The 14002-nt window shown below is 51.8% G+C and overlaps 1 protein-coding gene across 1 annotated transcript in view; it reads right to left on the bottom strand.

The window, feature by feature from the left end:
* The window catches only part of LOC132445712 (adhesion G protein-coupled receptor L3-like), an 82678-nt gene that overhangs the window by 26387 nt on the left and 42289 nt on the right, over positions 1-14002 (bottom strand). Inside the window, exon 12 of the mRNA XM_060035829.1 lies at positions 3830-4013. Coding sequence (XP_059891812.1) covers positions 3830-4013 — 184 coding nt within the window. The remainder of the gene's footprint in view (positions 1-3829; positions 4014-14002) is intronic.

Here is a 14002-nt window from a genome sequence, read left to right as displayed (position 1 = left end):
TCTCTTTAGGCCCATTATCGAGCGAGTTCAAACACAGAGAAGTGCCACGGAGGAATGGGGAGCTCCTCTCGGCATGTGGCGCTGGGATATCTCTTTGTTCTGGGTAGAAATAAAGGAATACATATCTACAGCATGAATAACTGAAGGCCAGCCCGGGTGCAGGCCGGAGAGACGTAGCGAGGAGCCGTACATAAATGGATGAAGGGGGAGCGTGCGTGTTCACGAGGCGGGCGCCGCAACATCTGCGGCAAACTCCTAATTTATGGTCCACAGACCCACGGCCGAAGGCGTGAAGTGATGTCAGAGTGTGTGTGTGGGGGGGGGGGGGGAACGCTCCACACGAAGAGAAAAGGTATTATGATGTGATACAAGTGATGTGATACAACTCAGTTGATGGGTCGAGCAGAAGGGGTGAATTCCATTTCTGAAATAGTGAAGACCCCCATCCTCTCGCCTCGTCCCCCTCTCCTTGCCATTCGATGTCCCAGAGTTTCATCTCTTTTTGCTCAAACGCCCCCATTGTTTCTGGATTTTAGCACGGCGAGAGATGAATCGATTCGTCTGCTGTGGCAATCGCAGACAACACGTGGCGCAAAAGTGTGCCAGTGGATCTCACCCATTTCATGCCCGGCTGTAACATTATTCACGATCACACGATGACATGTTGAGCTTGGAAGGCACGTTCATGTGTGTCCCTTAAAAAACACACGCGATGGGGAAGGGAACATGTATCTCTCGTTCCCCCCCCCCCCGAAAATAAATCACTTGTGATTCCGATGCGGCGTTTTGAACACAGAACCTGCAGCCAAAATGACAGATCATTGCATTACCATTCAGATGGGCTTTCCCGTCAACGCAAGGCCCTTGGAGGAGCTGCTCTCCGACTACACTAAGACAATACCCCAGATAACACGTCAACGCTCCTAAGATCGGGGAATCAAGAGAGAGAAACGCAATTTATTTCCCCCCACCCCGCTCACTCCGTGTACTCCTTTGGAGCGCATAACAGCGCTTCAGACCGGCTTTAGGAGATGTCTTTCATGCCGGGGAAAGATGTAGGGGCCCAAAGCCAACACCATCAAAGCTGGTTTAAATAGCGCGATAATCGGTCGGAATCTGTTTGTGAGATTAGCGAAGGGGAAGCGCGGGGCGCAGACAAAGCAACGGCCCGGCAAACACACGCACATACGCAACACGGACGCGTACACACACGCATACGCAAACGCACACGATCGCACACATACACAGACACACACGCACACACTCAAAGGCACCCAATGGGAATCCAATCGGATCAGATTTCAGAACGCTCCCCTCACCAAACGGCCTTTAAGCGAAGCCAGCGAAAAAACTGCACGTTTCTCATCCAATTGACTGCTTTTCTTTCCCCTGTTAGATCAAACCGCGCTAACACAATGGTCATTTTATATGACCATGATAAGGTCTCGTAGTACTTAAACAAAAACATAATAGGCCGCCTCTGAGTCTTCAGGAAGAACCGGGTTTAAGAGTCAACCACACAGGGGCCGTATAAACACGAGGGGAGCATAAGGAGGTAGAGAGGGGCTAAGCTAATGCACCACCGTCACGTGATTAACAACACTTCCACTGTGCAGACCATAAAAATCCCTTTTGAATTCCAGCCGGATTGTCTCCTCACACACACACACACACACACACACACACACACACACACACACACACACACACACACACACACACACACACACACACACACACACACACACACACACACACACACACACACACACACACACACACATCAGAATCTCCTTAATACTCCAATGAATTCCGTGCCCCGCCATGATAAATTCCACTTTTATTAATTCTCTTTAAGCTCGCCTCCTTTCATTTGCTCGGACCTATATTCTTGAGGTTGCCATGGCAGCAGCAAAAGCAGAGAAGTCCCACCGGCCTCGGCAAACAGAGAGCGATAAATTATATCATCTTTCACATATTATACGTATGCGCGTGTGTGCGTTTGTGTGTGCGTTTGTGTGTGCGTGTGTGTGTGTGTGTGTGTGTGTGTGTGTGTGCGCTTGTGTGTCCGCGCTGGCCCGCTTGTGTGTGCATGTGGGGGGGTGCGCACACATTCATACTCATTCAATTAAATCATTAAACCCCGATAACGCCAACCCACCGACAACACGCCCACGACGACAGGCCCTCGCCGTAACCTTTCGACCTGCGATCGTCTCCGTTCCCCCGGCGCCCACTGGGAGCTTCCAGCGTCTACACCTCCTCTAGCCCCCCCCCCCCCCAAGCCCGGCGAGCAGCGCCCACGAGACGTACGAGGGAACGCCACGCCGGCCTCCAGGCACCAGACGCCGTTGTGCTCTGCTAACCGCCAGCCTCCAGGCGCTAACGTCGCGCCGCTAAAGGCGCCACGCGTCGCGCGAGGGTAAACCAAGCCGGCCCTCGAGGCACCTAACGCCGTTGTTGAGCACGAGCGTCACACAGCGAACCGTTCCCCTTCTGCCAACTGGCAGCTAACGTCGCGCCGCAAAGGCGCTCTCCGTGTTCCCGCGATGCCTCCGGGACACGCTCACGACACGCGACTCTTATTAGACGTGAAGCCACAGTGTGGAGCGGGGGGGGGGGGGGGGGGGGGGGGGGGGGGTCAAAGGGAAACAACAGACGCACACAACAACAACAGCAACGACTGCAACAAAAGGCTAAGTGTTCACATTAGCAAACATGCTCTTTTTTCACGGCCTCGCTTTCTGGTGTGCGTTCTCATCAAAGCCCGAGAACCCAAGAATGCAAACGAAAAAAACATTATTAGTCGTGTCTCATTGGAGTTGAATGAAAAACGATAAAAGCAACCCCGGCAAACAAACAATTACTAAAGTGACGCTGAAACGCTGTTGCAATTTAACATAATATGTAATGTTGATTATAGTCCCCAGTCCCCCCCCCCCCCCCACCCCCCCCACCTCCACTCATGGGGCCCCGAGGCATGCAGCTCGCTTCGTTTTTGCACACCCACCACACAGAGGCCCCTGCATGCACACACTACCACGGGGGGCTCAGGAGGTAGAGCAGAAGGTAGCTAGTCCTATAGCATGAGAGTGTCGAGGCGCCCCTGAGCAAGGCACCTCACCCTAACTGCTCCCGACTAGCTGGTTGGAGACCTGAAGGTTGCTAGTTCGATCCCCGGCTCCTCCTAGCTGTGTGTTGAGGTGTCCCTGAGCAAAACACATGTCCCGAACTGCTCCCGGCGAGCTGCTTGGAGACCTGAAGGTTGCTAGTTCAATCCCCGGCTCCACCTATAGCGTGAGAGTGTCGCGCTGTCCCTGAGCAAGGCACCTCACCCTAACTGCTCCCAATAAGCTGGCTGTCGCCTCGCACCGCTGACTACACCCTCGGTGTGTGGATGTGTGCGTGAACAGGTGAATGTTAGGCATTATAACACGGCTCTTCTTAATGCTGTAGAATGCTCCATTCACATCGATGGCCCTTCCAAAGGTCCGGCGTCAATTATTTTAGCATAATTGACCGTTTATAAGCATAATTGACTGCTGTCAGGGAAAATGGATTTTCAGCCTGATTCACGTCTTTTGTATCACTCTGCAAGTAGTCCGGTCACTCATCAACCCCAGCGTATTCAGTTGCTAAGCGACGTCAACGTCTTTGGCAAACTATTCCTCTGCTGATCAACCCTGCGAATGTTAACAAATCAATAATAAGTAATAAGACACACCGTGTGTGTGTCATCATCCCTGCCGTATCGTGCAGCTCTCTGAAGCGCGGTACAAACGCAGTTCCGTTGACCCCTACGACACACCCCGCCGGCGGCCCTACTCACGGATGTTGTCGGTGTTCTCCTGCACGATGTCGGTCTTCAGCAGGTTGTCGGCCAGGACGAAGGCGCCCTGCTCCACCGTGTCCAGCAGCGTGGTGGCTGCCCTCAGCTGTGCCCCGGTGCTGAGCCCCCTCCAGGCTGCCTGGGCTGTGGTCTGGAGCAGGTTGTTCACCGTCTCCACCATGGCCTGGGGGGGGGGGAGGGCGAGGGGGGGGGGGGAAGAGTTAGAACGGAGGGGGAGCTTTCAAGAGGAAGGGGAGGTCGTCTTTGGAGGGTTGTGGGAAAGGGGTGTTTTTTTGCGACATGGACGGTTTGGCGAGGGTGGATGGAGAGTGTGATGCTAGCTGTGGTTGAGGTGGGGGTTGTTTTGGCAGGGCTGTTCGGTGAGTGATTTGGTCGGTGGGTCTCAGATGAATGGTTTTGGGTGGTGTTGTTAGACATGGTTGGTCGGGGCGGGGATTTGGTCGACCTCGGTCGACATGGTGATTTGGTAAGTGGTGTTGTTTAGACGTGGTTGATGGTTTACACGACGGTGAGGTGGAAGGTGTTTTTCTGAGTTGACAAGCTGTCGGGAAATGGCGCAGTGGGAGAGTTGATGAATTGTTTTCCTATTTACACCGGGTACACTGAAACGAGGCATGCAAGACCGGCCAAATGAAAAAGCATGGGTTCGAACAGAAATGAGAGCTGCTGAGTGGATAATTGCCGGCAGATTGGGCAGAATAACACCGGTGAGTCTTACCGCTTCTTTTTTCTTTCTGTGCTTCTTTCTGTACAAAATAAACCTTGAAAATACCAGTTTCAGGACATCAACCATCATCCACTCCCACTGCAGTTTTCACAGAGTTCCACTTTTTGTGGGAAAAAGTTCTGTTTAATTCTAATACACAATTAATTAAGAGTAGGCAACAGACAAGACCTGAGTCAAGATGGGTGCCGACGCACAGAATCACCCACAGCCTAGCTAGCGTTGTCAGACTCCGTTCCCCGCCCGACCACGCTGCATGATTCTTAATGGCTGGCCTCCACCTGTGGCCAAATGCTGCATATTAATAAAACTTAACCGCCATTATGCGGGCCTTAATTCCCCTCTTTACAACAATGCAACAGCTAATAAGCCTGGTCTGGCTGGGGATGTGGGAGGCGCTGAGGGAGGGGGGGGGGGGCTGGTGGAATAGGTTGTCCCCCCCGGACAACCTCTGCCCGACACAAGATGAAAAATTGAAAGCCATTAAAGATTTAAAATGCCAATGGCGAGATTTATGAATAGAATACTAATTGGTCAAGCGAGATCATTTATTCCCGCCGTGGCCCCTCTCTCCCGTCGAGCGGAAGCACCTGAGCCACGTGAATAAACAGCGACGCCGGGCGGCGTTAGCGACGGCGGGCGGCGTTAGCCGCACCGAACCCGGCCTTGTTTTTCGACAGGCTTTCTGGGAGATAGCTTATTGCGAAGCTATTAAGGCTAACATCCGCCTAGGCGCCTCTCGTGCAGCGGCCGAGGCCAAGGCGGGGAGAGAAGGGGGTCGGACGGAGAAGGAGGAGTGAGGAGGAGGAGGAGGAGGAGTGAGGAGGAGGAGGAGGAGGAGGAGGAGGAGGAGGAGGAGGAGGAGGAGGAGGAGGAGGAGGAGGAGTGGCTGGAGGCGAGTCGGATCTGCCGTTCATCACCGCTTCCTTCCAGCTCCCCTCATGCGTGACCTCCCACTCCGCCGCGTTTTATTATTCATGTGTTTATCTGATGGCGGGCTTCATTGGACTTCAGTGTGTGGAGAGGAGGGAGGGGGAGGGCGGGCGGGCGGAGGGAAAGCTTCTCTCGTCTCCACTCCATCCATGAATGTTTTGAAGGAAGGGAGGTTTTTAGAATCCCCCCCCCTTTTGATCAATAGATGTTGAAAGGGAATCCGCCGCACGCGGAATGACTCGGGAGCACAGTGGGGGGCCAGACCAAAGGATGACGGGTGGAGAGGCGGGAGGGGGGGGGGACCATCTCGATTGGAAGACGTACGCATACAGCATAATGCAACATCAAGGTCGGGGGTGTTCCCGACTGGAGTGTAGCCACGCCCACACTCATGGTCGATACCAAATGCTAGATTTGCGTGTCCGTCAGTGGCTTTGCGTGTTCAACGGATCAGATTCTTATCGAGTCATCGCTACCCACGTAGCAACTGCACCGGCCGTCGGGACGATGAGGACGACGTCGAGAGAGCCACAGCTGGCTCCGCCTCATCTGGGTCCCAATCAGCTCACACCCCGCCGCTAATGTGCCCATCGATTCGTAACACACAGTGTGTAGGCGCATATAGATTTACACACACACTCACAAGCAGACCCACATGCACGTAGACCGACACACACATGCACACAGACTGACACATACACGCACACAAACCGACACGTACACAAACACAAACACACACACATGAACACAGACAGACACACGCACACAAACACAGAAACCGACAATGTCAAAGCAGGATGCAGCTCTTCATTATCTGCCGCGGTAATCTTTATAGTGCCTCTGATATTAAGGCAGCGCCAGAGGACAACAATCTCACGGGGAACAGATTGGTGATTAATTGATGGAATGCCGAGTGATAAAAACAACAGGGCTGCATCAACAACAAGGGGCCGGGCGGAAGACGCGAGGTGGACTCTTCTGTGGTTCGGAACAGGAGCGAGTGCGCGGTTAAACGCTCCGAGACACGGATCTGAAGGCTCCGACAGCGACTCATGGGTCGTTTGCCGGCGACAGCGACTTACTTCACCGCTGTGTAAGCGGTGAGCCGCTCGTGTTTTGTTTGTCGGGGAGCTTGGCTAGGACAATGGGCCGCACTGCAATCCGTCACTTTCGTTTTAATGACATCGTGTGGCGAGGGGGGGGGGGGGGGGTGGCAAAAATGTCAAGATGGCCAAGTGGTGAAAACTAGACTTCCAACACATGAAAAAATGGGTTGACATAACGAAAAAATTGTGTTTTAAGTGTTAAGACACCAATGCCCATAAGTCCCGTATTGTTTCCAAGTCATGCATCAACGTCTATTCACGGACCTTATCCCGTTTCAGACATGGGCCACTTCACCCCCCCCCCCCCTCCCCCCCTCCCCCCCTCGAAGGACCTGGAGGTCCCATCGCGTCGATACCCAAACACGACACAAACCCATTGTTTCCCAGGGTGCTCTTCTTGTTGCCTAGCAACGTGATCAAAGCAAATACCCGGGCTACAGATGATTAAACCATGCCCATGTACGGTTCGGCAACAGTCATTACAATAGCAGCCTGAGCCTAATTACATGTTAAGCCCGTAAGATGTCAGAACCGCTTCTCAGCACAGAAACCCCCCCGGGAGGAAATATGGATAGTTTGACGCTGACCTTAACACAAGACACCTACGTAAGCAGTGCCATCTTCAGCAGCCATGTTCTGGTATGGAAATGCCTGTAAGATGCCTATGAGTGCGTGCTGAGATCATGCACTGTGTACGACGGAGGCTGAGGCCTCGTGCTCCTACTAAAGGGCAGACTGCGCAGGCAGAGTCCACAGTTTCGGAGTATCAGAGATATACTTATGCGATAACAACAACAACCAACTCCTGGAGATGACGTTGGCTTCGCAGTGGGTCTGCGTCGGAGAGGGGGAAAATAAAGAGCACAATACCAGGAGGAGAGGGGAACGGCGAAGAAAGTGTGTGTGAGCAATTACGCCCTGCCTGGGGTGTCGCGACGCCCACTATTTAACACCATCGAGCCCCTTCCACAGGGAGTCACCCCCGCTACACAAGTCAACATAACACACACACACGTTAAGCAAGCACACACACACACGCACACGCACACACACACACACACACTTTATTACACCCTTTCTCACATGCTGCCTCTCATTTCTAACCTCAGCTGGAGAAATGAGAGAGATGAGGTGGGAGAGAGAGAGCGCGAGAGAGAGAGAGAAAGCGAGAGAGCATGAGCGAGAGAGAGAGAGAGAGAGAGAGAGAGAGAGAGAGAGGAGAGAGAGAGAGAGAGAGAGAGAGAGAGCGGAGAGTGAGAGAGCAAGAGAAAGAGAGTGTGAGAGTGAGGGCGAGGGCGAGAGAGCGATGGATATGTGCATCCGACAACCACAAAATATCCTCAGCAGCCAGAGGAGTCTCAATGGTATCCCCACTTTGGTCTCTCTGTTGGACGAGCTGTCAAAAGCTAACGCCTGTAGAACCCACACTTTAAAACACTCTCCCACAAACTTTACACGCACATTGCACACAGTACATACATGAATATTTATAGATATTATTATGTTACGCAGAAGGCGATGCTCAACATTGTCAGTGGTGTTCTCTCTCCCTTCCCACCACATAACCTTTGAGACTCTTATTTTTCCCTTTAAAAAAGATGATGTGTTTGGCTGAGGAAGGAAATGGAGAACATGGTATCACCCAGCCTGGTGTTGACGGAGCAGGGAAGGAAAGTTGAGGTGCTCGCTGGCGTGGGGGAGGAGGGTGGGGGGGGCCGGGCAGAAGTTCAAGTCGAGGGTGTGTGTGCATGCCTGTGTGTGTGCATGAGACTATTTGTGTGTGTGTGCGTGTGTGTGTGTGTGTGTGTCGTGTCGGTGTGTGTGTGTGTGTGTGTGTCTGTGTGTCTGGTTGTGTGCGCGTGTGCGTGTGTGTGTGTTCGTGGTCTGTGAGGCGAGTGCAGGGTCAAAGGCGTGTGCGTGCGTGCAAATGCGCCTGTGTGTGCTTGTGCATGTATCTGTATGTGTGTGTGTCTTTGTGTGTGCATCTGTGTGTGTGTACGCGCATCTGTGTGTGTGTGCATCTTTCTGTGTGGGTGTTTGTGCATGCGTCAGTGTGTGTTTGCTGACTGATGAAATGATCCCAGTCGAGGTAGGAAATCGAATGTGGACTGCTGTTGCAAATCTCCCTTCCCCGCTTCCCTTGTGACTTCCACACTGTGACTTACTGGCAGTGGCCCTCCGGTCCTGGACACCTGTTAGTTGATTCCCTCAGCCCCTCCTTGCTCAGTTTGTGTGTGTGGCAAAAGCTGTGCTTGCGACCTCCCCCCCCCTCCCTCCAGCATCCCTTTCTTCTCTCTTCAAAACACCACATTTCTTCTTAGTTTCCTCTCATCACGGCGTGGGAAGGGACCCCCCCCCGGTGTCACTGCCGAACACAGCGGTGTAAACAACCCCCCCCCCACCTCTCTCTCTCTCTCTCTCTCTCTCTCTCTCTCTCTCTCTCTCTCTCTCTCTCTCTCTCTCTCTCTCTCTCTCTCTCTCTCTCTCTCTCTCTCTCTCTCTCTCTCTCTCTCTCTCTCTCTCTCTCTCTCCCCTCCTTTGTACTCGTCCTTGCCTTTTCCGTGACATGATGTCACTTGCGACGGAGAAAGTTGCTCCCCGATCAACTTTTTCTTTGCTGCGCCTCGATTATTTTCTTCTCTGAGCTCGTTGCTTTTCTTGCCACGTCGCTCGGCTGTTTTTTTTTCCCCCTTCTTCCATCCTCCCCTTCAAGAGCGTTGGCTGTGGCAGTCTCTTTGTGGAAGTCTCCCACTGAGACTCTTCTGATTCTACTTTTTCCCGGGTATATATGATTACTGTTAGACCCCCCCCCCCCCCCCCCAGAGACCGCTCTGGAACGACAACAAAAGACGTTTGTCAGCGTGCGATTCAAGAACTACACAGTTTTTCCCGTGTCTGTTGATCTGTGTACGTTTCCACGTTACAATACTATCTATGTTGATGAATGTACAGCATGGTATTTGTTGGGAAATTAAATCAACAGCACTCCAGAGACTGGAGTCTGAATGCAGGCTCCCTCCCTCCCTCCCTCCCTCCCTCCCTCCCTCCCTCCCTATCTCTCCCTCCCTCCCTCCCTCTCTCCCTCCCTCTCCCTCTTTCTCATTACTGTGTCTTGGTTCCACAGAGACATACGGATGGTTAAATTGCCACCCTTCCCCGTCCGTCATGTGGAGTCACTGTTAGCTCCATCACTGGAGCAGATATCACATCGAATGCTAGCTCAAGTGAGGCATATTGCAACAGTTTCAAAGTAACGTCTATTTCAAGTTTTGTACACAGACATCTATCAACACATTTTCTCATCAATTCGAAGTTGTTGATGTTTGAGTTGAAACCAAGTTGATGTGTATGGTCCAAGGTTGGATGTGTCTCAACTGGCACCAGGCAACATTCAGAACGTATCCCACCGGCGTTTATACACATATGTGTATAAAAAGCATGCGTGTGATAAATACGACGTAAAATAAAGACCATAAAGTCACTCGGCGTCCAAGCCGGAGATCTCATTGCACCGTGACACATCAACCCTAAAACACACATAAATCTGACAATGAGAGGAAATATTTAACGCTGCAGTGACTGTGAGTAAACCACCAGTTCAGACCGCTTACAAGGGGATAGAAGGGTCCGGAACGTGGACTCCCCCCTGCCCTTTCAAATCTCCTCAAATTCGTTTTTTGCCACCAACGGGGGAAGCCAAACACAAAGAGTACAAAGCCCCCTTTATCTCATACACGGGGGCGGCCATGTTAGCTTATCTGGGGTCATCCTTCCTCTTTTTTACTGGACATGTCTCAGAAGTATCTCAAGCAAAAGGTCCCAATGAGGGGGAAAGTAGCACACCAATCAAACCAGAATGAGTTCTCATTGAGAGCAGGAACCATCTAAATTATACCACAACTTGAATTGAGTTAGTGAGAGAGAGAGAGAGACACACAGAGAGACACACAGAGAGCCTGCATCCAGTAAAACACATTATCTTGACGAGTTTAGCGAGATTTAATCATAATCACTGTAAATGTACACATTTGCAAAAACAAAACAAAGTGGAACACAAGGCACGGCCCCAATTTCATGAAGGCATGGTGGGCAGCAGAAGCCTTTGAGTGTCCTATACAGAAACAGTTTCTGTAGGGGTCAAGGACAGGATGTTGGGTTGCTTGTGAGTGTCTTTCATACCCTCACAAGGAACAAGGAGTGCAATCTAGAGTGTGGGTTTGTTTGGCATGCGGCGGGATTCAACGTTGTAGCGGAAACCGACGGGGATCGTTACTGCTAAAAATGGTACCCGTTCAAGTTCCCCGATTTGTTTTCCGAATGAAAAGTTTGAAACACAATGTCTGCATTGAGGCGCACACACACTGTCGTCCCTGACAACAAGGTGCCCCTCTGAGCGGACAAAAGGGGAAAAAGGGCCGCATCCGATTCCTCCTCTTGTCGCCATGACATCAACAAGATGGACGCCCTCCATCGTTAAGGCTCTCTCTCTCCCTCCTCATCTCCATTAACAGGAGCAGCCACCTGCTCCGTCCCACAAACTGCCAATTTACCGCTGGGGCTAACGAGAAGGCTTCTGTCCCCAACACATGCCTTTATCACCGCTCTCAGGAAGAGAGAGAGAGAGAGAGAGAGAGAGAGAGAGAGAGAGAGAGAGAGAGAGAGAGAGAGAGAGAGAGAGAGAGAGACAGAGAGAGAGAGAGAGAGAGAGAGGCGCGAGAGAGAGAGAGGAGAGAGAGAGAGAGAGAGAGAGAGGGAGAAGGAGAGAGAGAGAGGAGAGAAAGAAAGGAAAGAGGAGGAAGGAGGAGAGGAGAGAGAGAGGAGAGAGGAGAGGCGAGAGAGAGAGAGAGAGAGAGGGAGAGAGAGAGTGAGAGAGGAAAGAGGAAAGAGGAGAGAGGCGAGAGAGAGAGAGAGAGACGAGAGGCGCGAGAGAGAGAGAGGGGAAAGTAGATAAAAGAGAGAGAGAGGCGAGAGAGGAGAGAGAACCCTGCAGACCTGCCCTCCCCGTGGCAGCCAACCTGCCCTGGATCCCAGCTGCACACGGCGGAAGGCACCATTTTATTTCTTTATTCGGGGTTATAAATCAGATGTGTGAGTTTAGACACATGCTACAGAGGGAGCAGGGAGGCGGGGGTTAGGGGCATCTTGCTCAAGGGCACATACAGGCAGACGGCGCACCTGGGGGAATTGAACCCGGCGCCTCGCAGAACACCATAACCACTTCATCACCCGCCCCCTGGAGGGAGAGTGTGACAGGCCGGCACTTGATTTTCTTGTCATATTGTTTTGTCTCTTCCTCGTCCTTCGAGGGAGCCCGCGTGGAATCTTTCACGGCCCTTTTTACGATAATGCCCTCTCCCCCGAAACCTCGGCCCGACCGATTTCTCAGGCGGGTAGGAAACAGGTGTTTCTCGTACTGCCTTTCGCAATTCCTCTCTCCGCTAATTCCTTTTATGTCGACCGCCGGAGCCCGGGTCGTTCGGAGAAAGCATTGGCCAATTTCCCTAATCGATGGGAATCGCTGTTTCTCCCCCGTCTCCCCCCTTCTCTCCCGCCAAAGTCTGGCGTCTGGCGATCATTGCCTCCCATTTGTCGGGGGGGGGGGGACAAATGTTTGCGCCATTATTCTGTGTTGTCAAGCGAAAAACGGTGTGCGTTTTGTAGGAAGCCATTAACCTGCCAATGGGAGTCGGGCACAACACGACCGTTTCAACAGCGGCTGCAGCCAGACGCAAAACGCACATTCAAAAGCTCACACACATTCACACGCTCACGCAGCGTGAGAAGCATCCGCCGTTTCAAATGAATGATTCACTTGATTAGAAATAAAGTCTGAATATTTATACATATATATATATATATATATAGATATATATCCACAAAGTAAAAATACAAATACGATTTATATAAACGACAACTAAACTAGACCTCAAACTCATTGCAGTGGAAGAGACGGCTTCCAGGTCATGCCTCAAATCAGTTCACCTTTCGACCGATTCCACTTATATTGAACATTTACATTCAGGGCACACACTTTTATCCAAAGCGACGGTTTGGATAAAAGTGGTTCAGACACACACCGACGGCGGTGTCAGCCATGCAAGGCGACAGCCAGCTAGTCGGGAGCAGTCAGGGTGAGGTGCCTTGCTCAGGGACACCTCGACACTCCGGCAGGAGCCGGGAATCGAACTAGCAACCTTCCGCTTCCAAAACCCGGAGCCTAACGTCACTGCCGTCCTGAAAGGGACGATCTTGTTTTCCATCCCAGAGTTGTGCGTTCGCACGACTCTCTCTCTTTCCCTGCATGACGCCCGACCTGCCTCCAGGACTTCTGAGAGCAATCAGACGACACGACGTGTTGTTGTTGTTTGGCAAACGGCGGCGAGACTGAGCGTGCGTTTAAGACACAAACATCTGGCCATTAATGGGCGGCGGCTTTCTTGAGAACGCCATCTGCTTTACAACAACGGGGAGGGGTCGAAGGGGGAAGGGGGAGAGAAGCTGTCATCTCGTCGGGAAGAGCATCTCAAAAGGTGGATGGGATTCTGGGCCGACAGTGAGATGGCACCCCTTGGGTGTCACTCCAAAACCACTCCGTATACATATATATATATATATATATATATATATGGTTAGAAGTCACCCTGTAGCCTATACAAAGCGCTGAGTACAGAGGGAACAAGATGAAATGGGCCACACATGCATTATGCATGAGGCCCAGTCGGAGACGGCTCTATGGGTTCTGGGTGACTGAGTGCAGAGCCACCGAGTTATTTCACCCCGCTTGGAAGAAGAAGGAGAAGAAAAAAAGGGAAACAGAGAAACTCAGGCCTCGTCCATCCATACCTTTGAGCAGCTTAAACCAATTGAATTGCCGGCGGGAAAGTAAATATGTGTTAGCGCCCTCGACCGTGTGTTTAATTAGACGCACCGCGGTGTGTTAGCGAGCAGGTCAGCCGCGGCTTGAGTGGTTGTAATCGCGCCCACGCTTCTCAGAACAATCAAGGATGACGAGTCGAGCCGCGGTTTAGACACTGCGGCAGTCTAGAAACTATAGAATACACGGCATAAAGCGATGCTTAAAGGTGTAGGGCCCTTTTATCGACTTTGTTATCGTCGAAACACCAAATGAAAACACAATAGCAACACTCTCCGAGCACGCAGCTGTAGCATTAAGTGTTGACTCCTACCCTTGTTAACGGCGTTGATTAAATGCAGTTAGGGAAGATATTATTCATAGCAAAGGCGTATTCTAAAGCAGTGATATATGCTCTGTCATGAAAACAGGAGGGAGTCCATTTATTAACGTTTTTTACCTTAAAACCCAGTGGGCTGGCGGTTTCTCTGGGTCCAGCACTAAAACAAAGTCGAGGCGTGCTTGTGGCGTCATGG

The sequence above is a fragment of the Gadus macrocephalus genome, chromosome 17 (genome assembly GCF_031168955.1).
Source record: "Gadus macrocephalus chromosome 17, ASM3116895v1".
Lineage (NCBI taxonomy): Eukaryota > Metazoa > Chordata > Actinopteri > Gadiformes > Gadidae > Gadus > Gadus macrocephalus.
This window is presented reverse-complemented; position numbering and strand designations above follow the sequence as displayed.